General features: G+C 40.6%; 2 protein-coding genes across 4 annotated transcripts; one reads left to right on the top strand and one right to left on the bottom strand.

Annotated features, from left to right (window-relative positions):
- Nucleotides 1-283: 283 nt before the first annotated feature.
- On the top strand, nucleotides 284-3,077 carry LOC127752950 (uncharacterized). The gene has a single exon (XM_052278398.1). The coding sequence runs from the start codon at nucleotides 367-369 to the stop codon at nucleotides 2,953-2,955; it is 2,589 nt and encodes an 862-aa protein (XP_052134358.1). The 5' UTR covers nucleotides 284-366; the 3' UTR covers nucleotides 2,956-3,077.
- A 9,316-nt stretch (nucleotides 3,078-12,393) lies between these two features.
- LOC127753513 (probable cinnamyl alcohol dehydrogenase 1) lies at nucleotides 12,394-15,775 on the bottom strand. 3 transcript variants are annotated; one of them, XM_052279000.1, is made up of 8 exons: nucleotides 15,639-15,741; nucleotides 15,447-15,544; nucleotides 14,734-14,832; nucleotides 14,284-14,397; nucleotides 13,906-14,133; nucleotides 13,308-13,593; nucleotides 12,991-13,141; nucleotides 12,394-12,876 (listed from the first exon to the last, which is right to left on the bottom strand). In XM_052279000.1, exons 3-8 carry the CDS (start codon nucleotides 14,820-14,822, stop codon nucleotides 12,680-12,682), a joined length of 1,065 nt encoding a protein of 354 aa, XP_052134960.1. In that variant the 5' UTR covers nucleotides 14,823-14,832; nucleotides 15,447-15,544; nucleotides 15,639-15,741; the 3' UTR covers nucleotides 12,394-12,679. The 3 variants fall into 3 exon arrangements, with proteins under 3 accessions (XP_052134960.1, XP_052134962.1, XP_052134961.1); XM_052279002.1 differs by lacking the exon at nucleotides 15,447-15,544 and having other exon boundaries at nucleotides 15,639-15,775; XM_052279001.1 differs by lacking the exons at nucleotides 15,447-15,544; nucleotides 15,639-15,741 and adding an exon at nucleotides 15,027-15,187.
- Nucleotides 15,776-16,114: the final 339 nt, after the last annotated feature.

The raw sequence follows: 16,114 nt of genomic DNA, 5'->3' as shown, positions 1-16,114 counted from the left end.
TTACACTTTCTAATTATTTGATATTAGGTTCTTTCCTAATTTGTGTATAACATGACTCTATTTGCGTATAATATAACTCTATGTAATTCTGTGTATAAATATATTAGAGGGGTTAAGGAAAAAAGACGATTATAATAGAAAGAACACATTAATAAAGTTGATTGCCCCTCCACTTTCAACCCACAGCAGCCGTGCGCCCCGACGCTTGACCGCCGCGAACTCCCCTCCAAAATTTGTCCAAACCCCCCCCCCCCCCCCCCCCCCCCCCCCCCCACACCACAAACCCCCGCAAAAACTCCCCAAAATTTCGCATTCTCCCTCCAAACCCTCCACCTCGCCGCCGGCGGTACGGCATCCCAACCGAGAATGCCACCCTCCGACGACGGAGGACACCCCTCCTTCCTCCCAACCCCCCTCCTCTCCCGCGTCACGACCCTCCCTCCGCCGGCCCCCTCCTCGCCGCCCCACCCCATCCCGCCGCTCTCCTTCCGCCACCTCTTCCCCTGCGCGCGGTGGTCCGCCTGGGTCGCCGCCGCCCTCCGCGACCCCGCGTTCGCGCCGCTCCTCCGCTCCGCCGGCATCGCCGACGCCGTCGGGGCGTCCGCCGCCACCGTCAATCCAGACCGCGGCGCCCTAGCGGCGCTGCTCTCGTTCTGGGACCCGGCCTCCCACGCCTTCCGCCTCCCCGCCGGGGCCGCCACGTTCTCCCTCGAGGACGCGCTCCTCCTCGCCGGCCTGCCCCCGACCGGCGCCCCGCTGGACCGGCCCCTCACCCCCGAGGAGGACGACCTCCGAATCCGCCTCGTCATCGAGAAGGAGAAGATTCGGGAGCTCCACCCCTGCGCCCGCGACGCCCGCCGCGTGTCGGCGGAGTTGTGGCTCGAGTGGTTCGACAGCAGCATCCGCCCCGGCGAGGATGATGAGCTGCGTCGGCTTGGGTTCCTCGCATACTGGCTTGCTTTCTTCGTTACTCCGCGGCTGCGGCCAAGGAGCGGGGAGCTGCCGGATTGCACGTTTGCGCTCGCCGCTCGTCTTAGTCTTGGAGAGCGTATTGCCCTTGGCCCGGCAATGGTAGCGAATCTGTATGCCGATATGGATAGGATTGTTGCTTCTGGGGTAATGGAGGGGGTCAGCGGGCGTGTTGAAACCTGGGGCCCTCTCTTGCTTCTTCAGGTGTGGATATGGGAACGTTTCGACTGCTTGCGCCCACCGCCACTGAAGGCTCCACCGTTCCCTGTCTCGAATGCTCGAGTGCACCTTTGGAGCCGGAGGAAGAGGACAACCACATCGGAGGAGGCTCAACAGGTTTTCCAGGATGAGGCATGCTTTCTGTGGAGGCCATACCAGTACAACTCGCTGAACTGGACGCAACCTGAGTGGTTCAATGAGAAAACCACTACAGCGAGTTCTGAAAGTAAACATAAGCCAAAGTGGTTGGAGGATTACAGTGCAATGATTACGCAAGCAGTGTTGACTGGATGGTTTGGTGATGGGATGGCCAATTCAGTAATGTATAATCCACACCTTGTTGCTAGGCAATTTGGTTATGATCAGGATTTTCCTGTATCTATTATACATGGTTCTGATTCCAGTGGAATTGAGGTTTGGGTACCAAGTATTGGTAGACATGGGGTTGCTAGCAAGGATTATGCTGCATGGTGGAATGCACATTTCGAGAGGCATCAGGAAGGCAATCAACATGGTTGCGGGATGATGTTAAACAAGGAAAATAAGGCGAGCACATTGCCTCTGAATACAGATCTCATAAGTGTGGTACAGATGGCTGTTGATCAATTTAGAGAAGGCACCAAGCAAGAGAACAGTAAATGCATGACAAAAAGGCAGTTAACACAACTGGGCAATGTTGCTCCTGACAACGAATGGAATCAAGTTGTCCTAGGCCTTAGTGCATATGATTTTGACCGTAGTCAAAATGCAGTGAAAAGAAAAGATGCCATTAAAAAAATACGAGATAAATCAACCGATGTGAATAGGAAGAAGAAGAAAAATAAGGTATTTGCTAATGAGGGCGGTGAATGTCCCCAATTCTATGATTGGGTGCCGCTAACTGTGAGTGACAATGAAAATAATTCATTGCAACTTGATGTTCAGGAGCGCTCTGGACCACAGGAAAATTCCAACTCTTCTAGTAAGAGATGTGATGAACTGGCACAAGTTGATAATGATGAATGTATTGTTCTTGAACCACCTGCTAAGAATTGTGAAGTAATAAATCTTGACGATGAGGAGGAGCAAAGTGTCCCTAATTCCAAACATCATGATAGGCAACTTGTACTTGAGCTAGAAGAGTTTGTGCGCTCTGGGCTTCTGTCACAACGAGAGGAATGTTCCGATGAAGATGAGGAAGATAGAAGAAACCGAGAGATACTGAAGGATAATAAAGATGACCCTTTTTCTGAAGCAGCCAGGAGGGAGTACCCTCTGTTCTTTGAGTTCATTCCGCAGAAACCACATTACCGAGGGTTGCTGAACAATGTTGAAGCTCTAGGAGATCTAGCCTACAGTGGACTATGGTTTTTGCTGGTTGGTTTAGCTAAGGAGGTGCTCAAGACATCATGTGATACAGATGCTTCTGAGATTGTTTGTTTGATGAAAAAGGTTCAGGAATTGGAGCAACTAGGGTTCAATGTGAAACATCTCATTGCCCGCTTGAAGGAGCCACAAAGCCGTCTTAGGCTGCTTCAAGATTCTATTACAAGGCTTGAGGATGCTCGGAAAAAAGAGCATGAAGCAAACAGGTTACAATCACTGTCAAGCCATCTGAGTAAACTGAAACACAATATACAAACAATGGAGTGGCATTTGGATGCAAAGAATCAAGCTTCTAGTTCATCTATATTCAGTTTAGAGAAGGAAGTAGAAGCTGCAGAAAAATATTGTCAGGCAATGAAGGATGAAGTGGTTGCATTGAAAATGAACCATTCAAACCTTTGACCATGGAGCTATGGATTGCTCTAGCATCAATTGTATGAATGAAATGGATGCTTCTTCCTGATGTAGATTGTAGAGTTTTTCTTTCATCAAGTCCATCTGTGGAATATGGGCCTTCAGAAATACTATCAATATTTTTCTAACCATCTATCAAATAGTTTGCACCAGTTATTTTTTTGCTTTCAACACTCGCAAGTCATTTTATACAACTATGGTGCAATACGTACCAATTTGCCAATGCCATGCTCAGAACTAGAACAAAGACAGGTTTTTCTGCAGTAAAAAAACGGTTGCATCTAATCTCATTAAAACACAAACTAATTTTTTGTTGTTTCCATTCTGTGCAGATTGGTTAGACTAAAAAGATTATTTCCAGGCCCTGAAGGCCAAAGCCACCTATGCTCACTATCCGACTAGATGTATATTTATTAAAAATGGAAATAACTGTATTTGGACTTTGGGGTACTCATAATCGAAACTTTCCATTAGGTTATGAGTTATAATCAGTCAAATTGGCTGTAACTGTAAGGTGTTCTATCAACAGTAGCATTGGTCTTCATAAGGTACTATTTATATTTAGTACAGATTCAATTTCTTAGTGCAACATTATCATTATTTTTGGTTCCATTATTGCAATTTCAACTAATTTCCTTGTCAGCTTCTCAACCTTTGGTCCATGCATGTATTGGTCTATGTAAGCCTTGGCTCACTCTTGCTTTTTCCCTGCCCTCCTTCCCACACCGGAGATTTCATAATTAGAGCTGGAAGCCACCGGAGAGCCTTCTGTCATCCATATTGTGGAAAATCACAGCTTCCTCCTTCCTGTTGCACACTTGGATGTGCTTACGCATCACCCTTTTCTTCATGTGCTTTTCTCCTCTTGCATTGTGCTTCTGCTGTGCATCGCGCATGATGGCCATCCAGACCTCCTGTTCTTCTGGCTTAGATCATGGTGAGCAAGTGCAACTGGTAGCAGGTGGCAGGGATCTAACTTCTAGAGCCACTAATTGGGCACAGGTATGTATTGCTATCTGATTCACTCACTCTGGTAGATTCCAAAACCAACTTATTTTTTGAATTAGGGTTCTAGCTTGTTGCAAATTAGACAAGCAAAATCTAGTTCAACACTTGTTTAGAACTGTTTGCTTTTGGCTCCTAAACATACAAATCTGTACTTTTGGATGGCAGGATAGATTAAGAGACTTTACATTGGTTGTCTCTCAATTACAATACAAACCTGTCACATTAGTTGGGATGAACAGTTGGTTCTGATTTACTCTCTCCGGTACCATAAATCTTGATGTTTTGGACAATATTGAGGTCAAACTTTTATAACTTTGATTATCAATAACTTAAAATTTTAGTTTAAAGGAACAAGAACAACATATATAGATTTGTCTTACAAAGTATTCCCTCTATCCTAGTTTGATCATCACCTAAGATTTTCGAAGTTTTCTCAAAATGATCATCATCTAACAAAATCTCTTTATTTATTTGTGTAAAGAGTAAATGTGCATCGTGGAATGCCCTGCATGCATGCAACTGTACGCATGCGGCCAACCAAGATTAACTTCTATTGGTTCAACCCATGCAGCATTTGAAGCGTGAATTAATTTTTGTTGGACATGAGGCAACAGAGCACCTTGATCGATGAGGATTAATTTTCGAGGATGAGTACTTTCTATTCAGGTAAGCTAAACACTAGTCTGTGTGCAGTTTAAGAGTTACTTTGTTCCACTTCATTTTGTGTTTAAGTACTCCCTCTGTTCTTCTCTACACGCCATTTCAGGATGTTGGTTTTGCCTTTGAATGGATATCGTTTTAGGTTTCGCAGGTAGTTTGTTCGCAATTTACCCATATTGAAAGTACTTGACCATATTGATGATACTACTCAAATTAACTCATTTGATTCTAACCAATCTAACATGTTTCAAGTGGCTTTGGCTGTGGAGACCTTGATTCTGGCTGCTTGAACAATCCTACTCGGTCATGCAGCAATGTGCCCCTTTGTTTCATGTGCTCCGGTAATGGGATTGGATAATTGGAAAGGACTGGCCTCAGTAATTAGAGATAATAATATTAATTAGGAGTAAGGAAGTCTGTGTCTGATCTGGTAGAGTAACATAATTAATCACCACCTTAGGCCCTGTTTGGTTGGGGCTAAAACTTTCTAGTCCCTGTCACATCGGATGTTTGGATGCTAATTTGGAGTATTAAACATAAACTAATTACAAAACCCTTCCATAACCTTGGACTAATTTGCGAGACGAATCTATTGAGCCTAATTAATCCATGATTAACCTATGTGATGCTACAGTAAACATTTGCTAATTATGGATTAATTAGGATTAAAAAATTCGTCTCCCAAATTAGCTCTTATTTATGCAATTAGTTTAATTATTAGTCAATGTTTAATACTTCAAATTAGTGTCCAAACATCTGATGTGACAGGGACTAAAGTTACCTTGATCCAAACACCACCTAGTCTCTGTTTGGCCCAAAACGACATCTAATCCTAAATTGGGGAATTATCAGTTACCTGAGCACATGAAAATGTGATATTAGCAGTTTTTAAACTGATATTGCAAGAACCCCTGTATAGTTTATTCATTGGCCATTTTCAGTATCTTGATATTAGCTACCAGTCAGCAATACGATTACTTTTACTTACTATCTTTGAATTAGAAATTTAGAATGAAGGTTCTCTGCACTATAAAAGCAAAGTTTCCTTTTCATTGGGTTGTGATGAACTTTAGGTTAGACAGAAAGTCATTATGCATATGTTATGTAGGGCATCGCATATAGCAAACGCGGGAAGAAGCAGAACGAGGCATCGGCACAATAGCCACGCTCTGTTCGACCAAAATGAACCAGCGCAGACATCGTGATTGGTTCGCTCAATTCCAGGATGCTCCGGATTTCAGTTTATTTCAGTTTTATCCCTTCCAATAGTCTGGTTTGTTTCAAAGATTAGATCAATGTAAAGGTGGCATCCATAGAAGGATGGGAGCATTTCCCATTCAAATCAAGCAAGAATCAGGTTATCTTCCTCCCTGTTCTTCAGTTCTTTCTGTCACCATCCACCAGCAACATGGCTCTGGGGAGGTGAGGCTTGGGACCATATGTCCTCCCCTAGAGCATATGTGGTGAGTGATGTAAATAAGCAAATATAACTAGGACCTCCATGGCAATTCTTTTTCCTTAATTTTCCTCCATTGCTGTAGTCCTTTCATTTTGTTTCAATTATTGCATATTGTTTTAATTAATTGAACAATTATTGTATATTAGTCAGGTTTATGATAAGTTGAAAGTAGTATTTGTGTTCCAAAACCGCAGAGTTATAACAACTTGACGGAAGCAACAACTTGATGGAAGCGTGTGTTAGGGACACCAATGGTGGTGGTTAAAGGCTTACAGCAGACTGAAGACTAGGGATGTGCTGCCTGGTGGATCAGCTGCGCTGAGGGCAGAAGCCAAAATCTGAGATCTAACCTGGCGACCTGTATCGTATGGTGCCTTCCTAGTTTTCCTAACTATGGTCTCATTGTTGCAGCTGGGGATGATCTTGCCACACTTTCTGGATTTTGGCCAAAAAAAAAAATCATGATTGAAATCTGGAAATTTTGGGTCATCTCCATTGGATCCATTACAAGTGATTTTCCTAATGCCAGACATACTGTAATTCATGAAGCACCACTTACATAATCCAAACCTAGATGTACAAAACATCTAGATGCACCACTAACATAATGTTTCAGATAAATGTTGTTTCTTTTGTTTGTTTGTCTACACATCCTTTGCTGATTTCTTATACAGCGTAGGACAAGTTGTATTATCCATTTTTATTATCTTTGCTAACATAAAAAGGTAGCGGCTTATCCTTTGATTACAATATGTTTTCAACCATAACGTTGCGTATCTGGCTCAAGATACTGATGTTATCCATGTACTTACGATTTATTATTTTTTTTTTTACTTTTTTGCTTCCCAATTGATAGATAGGAAGCATATTCACTTCATTTGGATTACAGTGTTTTATGATTTTATCCAAGACAATATGATGTTACTGTTGTAGCCCTGGCCTAGAGATACATTTGACCTGTTGCATGCTCTCAAAATTCAAGCGTCAAGATTAATAGAAAAGATGTTTGTTAGGCCAGCAGTACCATCCCTTGCATAGTCTTCTATTTGTTGATGTACTGAATCTGGTTTGACTGAACTGAAGCAGGCTCAGGCTGTTTACAAGTGGTGAACTGGAGCAGGTAGCGTCTTGCAATCATTAACTCTTTTTGCTTACACAGTTTTGTACATACTTTATTCTTTACTACTATTTGAACTTGAACTTGTGTTTTGTACTATTATTCCAGTAAAGCATCTGCATGGCATTTACGAATTCGATGGATGAAGTGCACCCTGAGCCAGAGCAACTTAACAAATAAACAGCTCCATGACCACAGTGACGAGAAAAAAGCCGTCAAAGTGATCTTCAAGTGGATGTGTGATGGGCATCTTGAATATGGTCCTCGCTGGTCATCTCCCATTAAAAGGACCATGAAAATTTTCAAGGACAGGAAGGTGGCTGAGCCATGAATTGGTTAATTTCGTTTACTCACTTGTGTCTGACCGTTAGACAACTTTTTAGTTGTTGATTTCTTGATTATAAGGTTGTTGGTTTAACTCTTCACTACTTTGAAAAATATTACCCCTTCCTTCCATCTCGCAGACATGATTGTGAAAATTAAGGAATATGTCAAATGACTATTTTGCCCTTTAATTCTTTCCAATCTCCCATCTCGCAGCTGCTCCAGCGCTCCATGCCGCACGCTGGCGCCGGCGCTGGGTCGGGAGCGCAGATGGCCGGTGATGGCAGCGTGGCTGTGGAGGATGGCTGGGTTGGTGGACGTGGTGGAGGGCAGGGCAGGCGGATGTGGAGCAAGGGGCGTCAGGCGGCGTCGACTGCAGATTGTTTTCAGAGGCCAAGATGTCGTCCTCGCTGCGCGCCGGCGGTGAGCCCTGCTCTCGGTCCGTCAAGGACCGCCTCGCATGTCTCTCCGCGGCATCTGCGCTGACCGGCGCATCTGCGTCTTTGTGTTCTTTATCCAAGAGGTTTATCTTCTCTATCTCATCTGAGCGGAGATCGATTAGGTTCAGAGATCTTCCTCCTCTGTTCATAGGAACAGATATGATTGAGTTGTTGATCTTTCTTGTCTATTGGTAAATTTCTTCTTCCTCTAGAAATACTCCCTGTTTAAATATTCCATTGGAGTAGTTCTGAAGATTTCTGAACATGTGAACCTCCCGTTGGACATTTCTGAAGATTTGAGGCCAATGCTCAATAAATCTCTGGGTGACTGTTTTCCTGTCCCTATGAAAAAGTGAACTAGAGTACTCCCTCCATACTCGTAAAGGAAGTCGTTTAGGATAGACACGGTCTTTAAAACACAACTTTGATTTCTTGTTTCTATAAAAATATTTATTGAAAAGTGATATATGTATACTTTTATGAAAGTATTTTTCAAGACAAATCTATACATATAATTTTTACATTTTTAAACTCAACAACTTGAGAGTTATTTATGATTTATATTCCCAATGTTTGACTTAAACATTATCCTAAACGACTTATTTATGAGTATGGAGAGAGTATAATTGATGGTTTATGAATTATAGTTCTAGTGTAGATGCCTGTTAATATCTGCTGTGTATCGACCTGTACATTGTGAATGAAAAAATATTCTGCACAGTTGCAGACTTGCAGTGCTGCCAATGCTCAGTGGGGTACCATGGTTAATTAGCATTACTGATGTTTAGGACATCATCGTTGGTAATCTGAGTAAGTTTGTGCGTTCTGAAAAAGAGCATGCAAACAAAGTTCAGATTTCGTTTCAGCTGACCGGTACAGAGAGTAGTAGCACTCCTATCTAAAGTCTAAATACCAATGCAAAATTTCCAAACCACGGTACTGCTTGTAGATCATGAGTAAATCAGCTATTGAATACTTTGTTTACAGACCACATTGAAGAACTGAATCTGTTACTCAATTTATAGACCCATCAGTAACATTGAAGAAGTCGTAACACCAGTACAGGAAGATCGAAGATTCAAGAAGTAACATCTGTTACATGTCTTTGTTAAAAGTAACTGAATACTCTGTTCTCATATCATCAACAAAAATCAACAATACAAGCAAGTAGCTTCAGAGGTCACTGCTGCATGCACATACTCCTCACAGATTTTCCCTATCTGTTAATTCAGAGTTCAGGATTCTGTTATATCTATTAATAGAGCATGATTTAAGAAAACAGAAAGCATATTTCCCTTTTCATTTTTTTTTCAATCAAACACTACATCAGTACGGATCATATGAGCAAGGAAAAAAAAACTCTTTCTGTAGCACATCACAAATATTCTTTTGGATTAGTGGATTAGTGTACAGTACAGATCGAACTAAATGTCACAACAGTATGAGCTGACAGGATTCTTCATGATGTGGCGGCCATCGAGGAGCCCGAGATCCTGCCGAGGAAGTGGCGGTGCCTAGCGCAACTATCGAGGTGGATGAACTGGTCCAGCTCTCCCAGCATAAAGTGAAACTTGGTGATAAAAGATGGCTCAAAAAATTAAATCTTAATTAAAATTTGAATAAAATGGGGTATTATAAAATATTTAGATCATTAAACGTTTAGTTATATGTCACAAGTCTTCAATTATGGTTTTATATATAACTTTTATAGCAAAGCATTTTTCAAGTATTAAATATTTTAAAAATGATATTTCCTATGTCCCATTTTAAACGTAAATATGAGTTTTCGTGTCTAACTTTAATCGTCCGTCTGATTTAAATTTTTTTAAAAAAATAGAAAAAATATAAGTCACGCATAAAACACTATATGTTTTATCATTTAATAGCAATAAAATACTAATCATAAAAAAATTCAAATAAGACGGATGATTAAATTTGGATATGAAACTCATGGCTATGCTTAAAATGGGATGGAGAGAGTATGTATTTCGTTAAATATGTGTTGTATAGAAACGTGTACTATACGTGTATGATTACTGTTGCAATCAAAATAACTGGACGGGCAATTCTTTTCAGGAACCTTGCTGTCAAGGTACACGAAAGTCGGTAGGGTTTGAGAAGGCTGTATATCCAAAGTTTTAGAGTGTGTACCTTGTTATTTTTCTGTTTTCAAGATTTATTTTGATTTCGCATTTTATCTGAAGTTCGATCCTGTTAACAGTGTTAATCTAGTTACTTTGCAGAGTGCTAATAACCATTTAAATTTAACCATGCATCTATTATAAATATTTGTTTAACAGTTTAGCTGGTGTGGAGACTTGTGATGGCTACCTGAGTTTTGGCATCATAAACGACATAAAACGTGTCACTGTATTCAGTTGAGGTCCTGCAAGTTTTTGCTGGGTCGCCACTAAACTGTTAAAACGAAACAAAAGAAAGTAGGCAAATAATAATACTACTAGTAGTAGTAGAACTGGCATTGGCTATTTATGCAACCCACAAGGCTAGAAGCAGAAAATAGGGTGGTTAGGGAGAAAACTGTGACTAAAAAATTAAAGTAAAATGCATTAGTCGTATATGAACTTTTTAGATGATGCAATCTAGTACACGAATTTGTAAAATGTTCGTTTTGTTGCATGAAATTGTGTAGTGCATGCAAAATAAGAAAAAAAATGATAATGCAGGGCTAATCTTGTGTTGATTTAAGTGTTAAATATATGATAATGCAGGGTTAGGATATTACGTCAATATATATTTGAGATGGTTGCTATTTACACATACATCTATACCTAATAAAAAATAGATAAGGATTCCAGGTGATATTATGGTCTGTCTTTTTTTTTCACCTTTTTCGCGTATTTTGCCGCTTTTTTTCGTCACCATTTTCTTGAGCCAGGCCGAACGTAGTGCCACCACCACGTCAATATGACTTCCATGCTTTTCCCCCTCATTTTCCCTATGATTTTCTCTCTCAATTCAAATTTAATTCATCGGAATTAATCTCCATCTAATGGTAACTGTTTTTATTCCAAGTTTTATGGATTCGCTATGTTTTTGATAAAAACAGAAAGAGAAAATCGAGTGGATCACAATCCATCTAACAGTCACTATTTTTATCCCAAGTTTTATGGATTTGCTATGATTTTGATCAAAACGGAAAGAGAAGACACAATCCCTCGACCAATTTTGGGAGATTGATGGATTCGCTGCAATTTTGATAAATAAAAAAGAGGAGATTGAGTGGATCACAATCCCTCAACAAATTTTGGGACGGGAATGTCTTTTGTAGGTTGAAGGTGATAGTCGTCGTGCCTGTAGCTCCACTTGTGGTTTGAGCTGAAGAGAGACAGGTCGAGCAACCAATTTTGGGTGATCGAGAAATATTCTATCATAATTGATGGGGAGGATCGGCTAGGTTGAAGATGACAGTCGTCGTGCCTGTAGCTCCACTTGTGGTTTGAGCTGAGGAGAGACAGGTCGAGCAACCAATTTTGGGTGATCGAGAAATATTCTATCGTAATTGATAGGGAGGATCGGCTCCAACATCGCTTGTGCACGTGGAGACAAAGGAATTTTGGGTGATCTAGAAATATTCTATCGTAATTGATGGGGAGGATCGGCTCCGACATCGCATGTGCACGGAAGACAAGGAATTGAGGTGAGGAACGACTCCGACATTGTATGTGCACGGCAATGTCTTCCGTAGTTTGAAGATGACAATCTCCGACATCGTATGTGCACGGCAATGTCTTCCGTAGTTTGAAGATGACAGTCGCCGGGACTGTAGATCTAGGTTTGAGCCGAAGAAAGCCAGGTCGAGCAGAGGCAAATATTGGACTGGGTTGGGCTGAAAATGGCTGAAAATGAGGAAGAGATGGACTTTCAAATTGATGGGAGGATGATAGAATTTATGGAAGAGACAGGTCGAGCAGAGGGAAATATGGTAAAAAAGGTCTAGCAGAGTGAAAAAGAAGGAAGAGATATCCAAGGTCTAGGAGAGTTGAAAAAGAAGAGATGGGCATTGTTGGACAGTAGTTGCAGCTCCACTTGTGATTTTGATTTGAGCCGAAGAAAGAAGTCGAGCGAAGGGAAAATATCGGACTGGAAGTATAATGTATAGCGATCCAAAAATAAATATTTTTACCCGTTGCAACACATCACATGGGCACTTTCTCTAGTATGTTCAATAAAAAATAGAATGAGATATAATGATTATAGAAAAATATATGAAAACCATTTAATAAGAGATAGAAACATATGAAATTCATCATTTTAATGATAATGAAAAGTAGAAACAAAGTTTATAAATATAGCATTTCTTATGCATACTCACCACTTGTGCACGCTATATCCTAATCAAAATACTTTTAAGGATTAACTTTACCAAGCCATTTTGGTCACGATTCACACAAATTAGATAAGTTCATGTACCAAAATAAGTACTTCACAAGTTTTTGTACTAAATTACACCCAACAAACAAGTTTATGTATTAAATTACACCCACCAAACAAGTTTATGTACCTTGTGTACCACCAATACAATATTTACTCCTAAAAATAACTGAAAACAGAACCAAATTGCTGCTTAACATGGAACATTTTGTTCTGGAACTGTCTCATGGTCTCATCATCTTGTAGGACATTTAAACTTATTATTATTGCATACACTTCCATCAGTAATGGTGTACTGAAGATATCAAGATACTACTTGAACGAGTTCTCAATGTCGATTACAAAGCGAAATCTGACATCCCGGTCAACAAGCCTCTGAAGAGCCTCGTTGATGTAATCTATCTTGATCATCTCGATATCTGGGTAGATTTTGTTCGCAGCACAGAAGTTTATCATCTCCTGGATGTCCTTCGTACCTCCAGTTACACTACCAGATAAACTCCGCCCACCTATATTAGTCCAGATTAGTTGTAATTAATTAATTTTCTCCCCATCCTAGCAGACAGATATATTTCCTCTCTGGAAAAAGCCAGATATATTTTGGTATGAGAAACGTGCATTACCGAGATTAAGGTTTGCAGGATGCACTTTGATTTCACTTGGGAAGCTAAGTAGTGCCATTACACCACCAACTTTCAGAAGCGTGAGATAAGGATCGAATGGGTGATCGCCGGAGGCTGTGTCAATAATGAAGTGCAGAGAGCTTTTCAAGGTCTGCAACAATGAAGAATCTGTCATTACCACTTTCAGTACGTAAGATAAATGAGAAGTACAGGTTAGCTATCTTTACCAAATGGCATTTGGCTGATAAGACTCATGGTATGGTCATAGTAGATAACTGTGAACAATGGGGTAAAACATAATGTAGAATGTGTAGTACCTCCATCTGATTTTCATTCCATGACACCACAAAATTATCTGCACCAAGAAGGTCAATAGCTTCTTTTCTCTTTGATTCACTAGTACTAATAACTGTGACTTTCAGTCCAAAGGCTTTCCCAAATTTTACTGCCATGTGACCCAAGCCACCAAGTCCAATGACGCCAAGTGACTTCCCTGGCTGGTTCATATTATGCCGCATCATCGGACTATATACAGTGATGCCAGCACAAAGTAAAGGTGCTGCCTTTTCCAAAGGGTAGCCATCAGGTATTTTAAAGCAATACCTGCCATTCCAAAGGAAGATGCAATTTTCTCATAGGTTTGTTTTTGAATTAAGTAAACGGGAATAACTAATAGCTGCTATATTCATAAGAGAGACATTAGCAGAACATCATGGGGTTTATATTACTCTAATATGGCACTAAAGTAGTTGCAAGCCATAGTTTCATGCTTTTGTTTCCTATATAAAATTTACATAGCAGAATGTAGGATGATTTTGTGACAACATTGTTGAGCAACCATTAGAAATAAGTATATGAAATTTTTCATTGTCTTGTCAAAAAATTTTCAGAAGAAAACATGGTCAAAATCCATACCTCTCATGTACTACTATGTGAGTAGAATATCCTCCCTTTGTGACAGTCCCATCAGTGTCAACACCATTGAAAGTGAAGACATGTTGTGAGCAGTAGTTCTCTAGAGAGCTATTGCAGTTCTCACAGTCCCGGCATGAATTCACGTATGTGCCGACACCTACATGGTCACCCACTTTGAAGCTCTTGACGTCTGCACCAACCTCAGTTACAACTCCTGCTATCTCATGCCTACTCATATTGAAATTTAGACACAATTTCATGAACTTTTATCTTTACAACAAATACAGTAGCTAAATGGATCAATTTATAGTCTGTAACAGAAGTTTATTATTTTCCATATTTTTGTTAAAATTCAAGTAACAAAGTTGACAGTTTTACCCAGGGACTAAAGGGTACATTGAATTGTTGAGTATATTCCTTGTCCATGCAACATCAGCATAACAAACACCACAGTGTGTGATCCTCAAGGAAACATCGTCACTTTGTACAACCCTGGTAATAATAAACCAGGTTATTAATCTTGTCTGTGAGTAGTTAATCACAACATTCAGCAAAGTACTATAGAGATTTTGTAATCCAGTTTATCATGTTGTGCAAAAGTTAGAAAATTTAAAACAGGTAACTTGACAAGTTCACATTCTTGTTCCAGATAAGCACACAGCTAACTGAAACTGCAATCCTGATGATTCTAGTTGCCAGAATAGTGCATTCTGCAGTTAGAGAAAACACTTGGAAACAAGGAGGATTTCTTAACAGTGCTGGAAAGACATTCATATCAAGAAAATAAAAAGGAAAATCAATACACAAGGGAGTGTTCTGTGATTTAACCTGCGGTTGAACTTGTACGGGGAGAGGATCCCTGAAGGATCTCTCGCTGCCCAAGCATCACAGTTGCCACTTCCACATTCAGCAGCCATGTCACTCAAACTGCAGATAGAAAAAAATCAACTCAGATGAACCCATAATGCCATAAATCCATCATAATCTTATACCCCTGATACTTATATCAGCAATGAACAATGTCAAAAACAACAAAAAGAAAAACCAGTAGTTTAAAATGCAGGAAAACGAATCCAGTCATCTATTCCTTTTGAAATGAAGACTATTTTGATCCAACTGACTATTTTGACCAGAAGCTGCCGGTCAGCACCGCACTGCCTACGCTGCTGGGGCAAGGGAGTTTTGCAAGCTTAGTCTGGATCGGGAGTCGCTATGTGCATCTCAGAGGAGACGGAGATGGAGGTTGGAGATGGGAATCTGTGGGCGGGGAATTTGAGAAGGAATCCACTCTTCTCCTGTGCAACGCATATGTGTCATGTGTTAGGAGGACATGTAGGCCCCCATCTGTGCTCCTTGTATTCTATAGTGTCCAATTTATACTTCCACAGTTTGTGAAACTCAATCAATAACCAGAAATACTGATCCAGTTTTATACACTAGAACCCCATCAACTTCCATCAACATTCTTGAGAGATTCAGAACATGGTAGAACATGAAATTTAATTTACTTCTTCTGGCAGCTACAGCAACTGAATTCGTACCACTGGACAGGGGCGGATTCAGCTTTTTGGGGAACAAACAAACTGTTACTTGTATTAAGATTAAGGCTCTGAAATTAAGAGAAGAGCTTCTTCCAAACCTAGAACAGAAGCTAGGGTTAACGCAAGCAAATTCCAGACAGAAGTACTCCCGGTGGGAGAGAGATGAGTCAGGAAGAGGATGTGGATGCTCACCAAGATCCCTTCCCCTCCCCTGCTCTGCTCGCCAGATGGGAGATCGCCGCCTCTCCCCTCTTAAGCCGCGACTCGTCTTGGCGCAAGGAGCGGAGGAGACGACGACACGGAAGATTTTCCTTTACGGCGTTGTTTGGTTGGAGGTAGTAGTTTTTAAGGAGGGATTACGTGTTTAGGCCCCTTTCATTTAAAGGAATAAAGGAATGGATCTTATGAAATCCTATAAAATTCCTATGAATTGCCTAATGTCATGTAAGTTTTAGAGGAATTCTAACATGAGGTAAAATCTCTTTGGAAACTTTCCTTTGAGTCTTTATCTCTCCTCTAATTTATACGTTTTTCCTACGGTCCAATCAAACTATCATTTCTGTGTTTTTCCTGTGTTTTACAATCCTCTGTTTTACACTTAAATTCCTATCAAAATCCTGCGTTTTTCCTATTCCTATGTTTTCTCATTCCTGCGATTCAAAGGGGCC

The sequence above is a fragment of the Oryza glaberrima genome, chromosome 10 (genome assembly GCF_000147395.1).
Source record: "Oryza glaberrima chromosome 10, OglaRS2, whole genome shotgun sequence".
In the NCBI taxonomy this organism is placed as follows: domain Eukaryota; kingdom Viridiplantae; phylum Streptophyta; class Magnoliopsida; order Poales; family Poaceae; genus Oryza; species Oryza glaberrima.
Note: the sequence above shows the minus strand (reverse complement) of the source record. Positions and strands in the feature narration are given on the sequence as shown.

Coding starts and splice junctions, on each gene's coding strand:
- LOC127752950 (XM_052278398.1), top strand. CDS start 367: ATGCCACCCTCCGACGACGGAGGACACCCCTCCTTCCTCCCAACCCCC.
- LOC127753513 (XM_052279002.1), bottom strand. CDS start 14,822: ATGGCTGCTGAATGTGGAAGTGGCAACTGTGATGCTTGGGCAGCGAGA. Junction 14,134..14,283: donor ATGTACCCTTTAGTCCCTGG/GTAAAACTGTCA, acceptor CAATATGAGTAG/GCATGAGATAGCAGGAGTTG. Junction 12,877..12,990: donor TCCTGCAAACCTTAATCTCG/GTAATGCACGTT, acceptor GGACTAATATAG/GTGGGCGGAGTTTATCTGGT.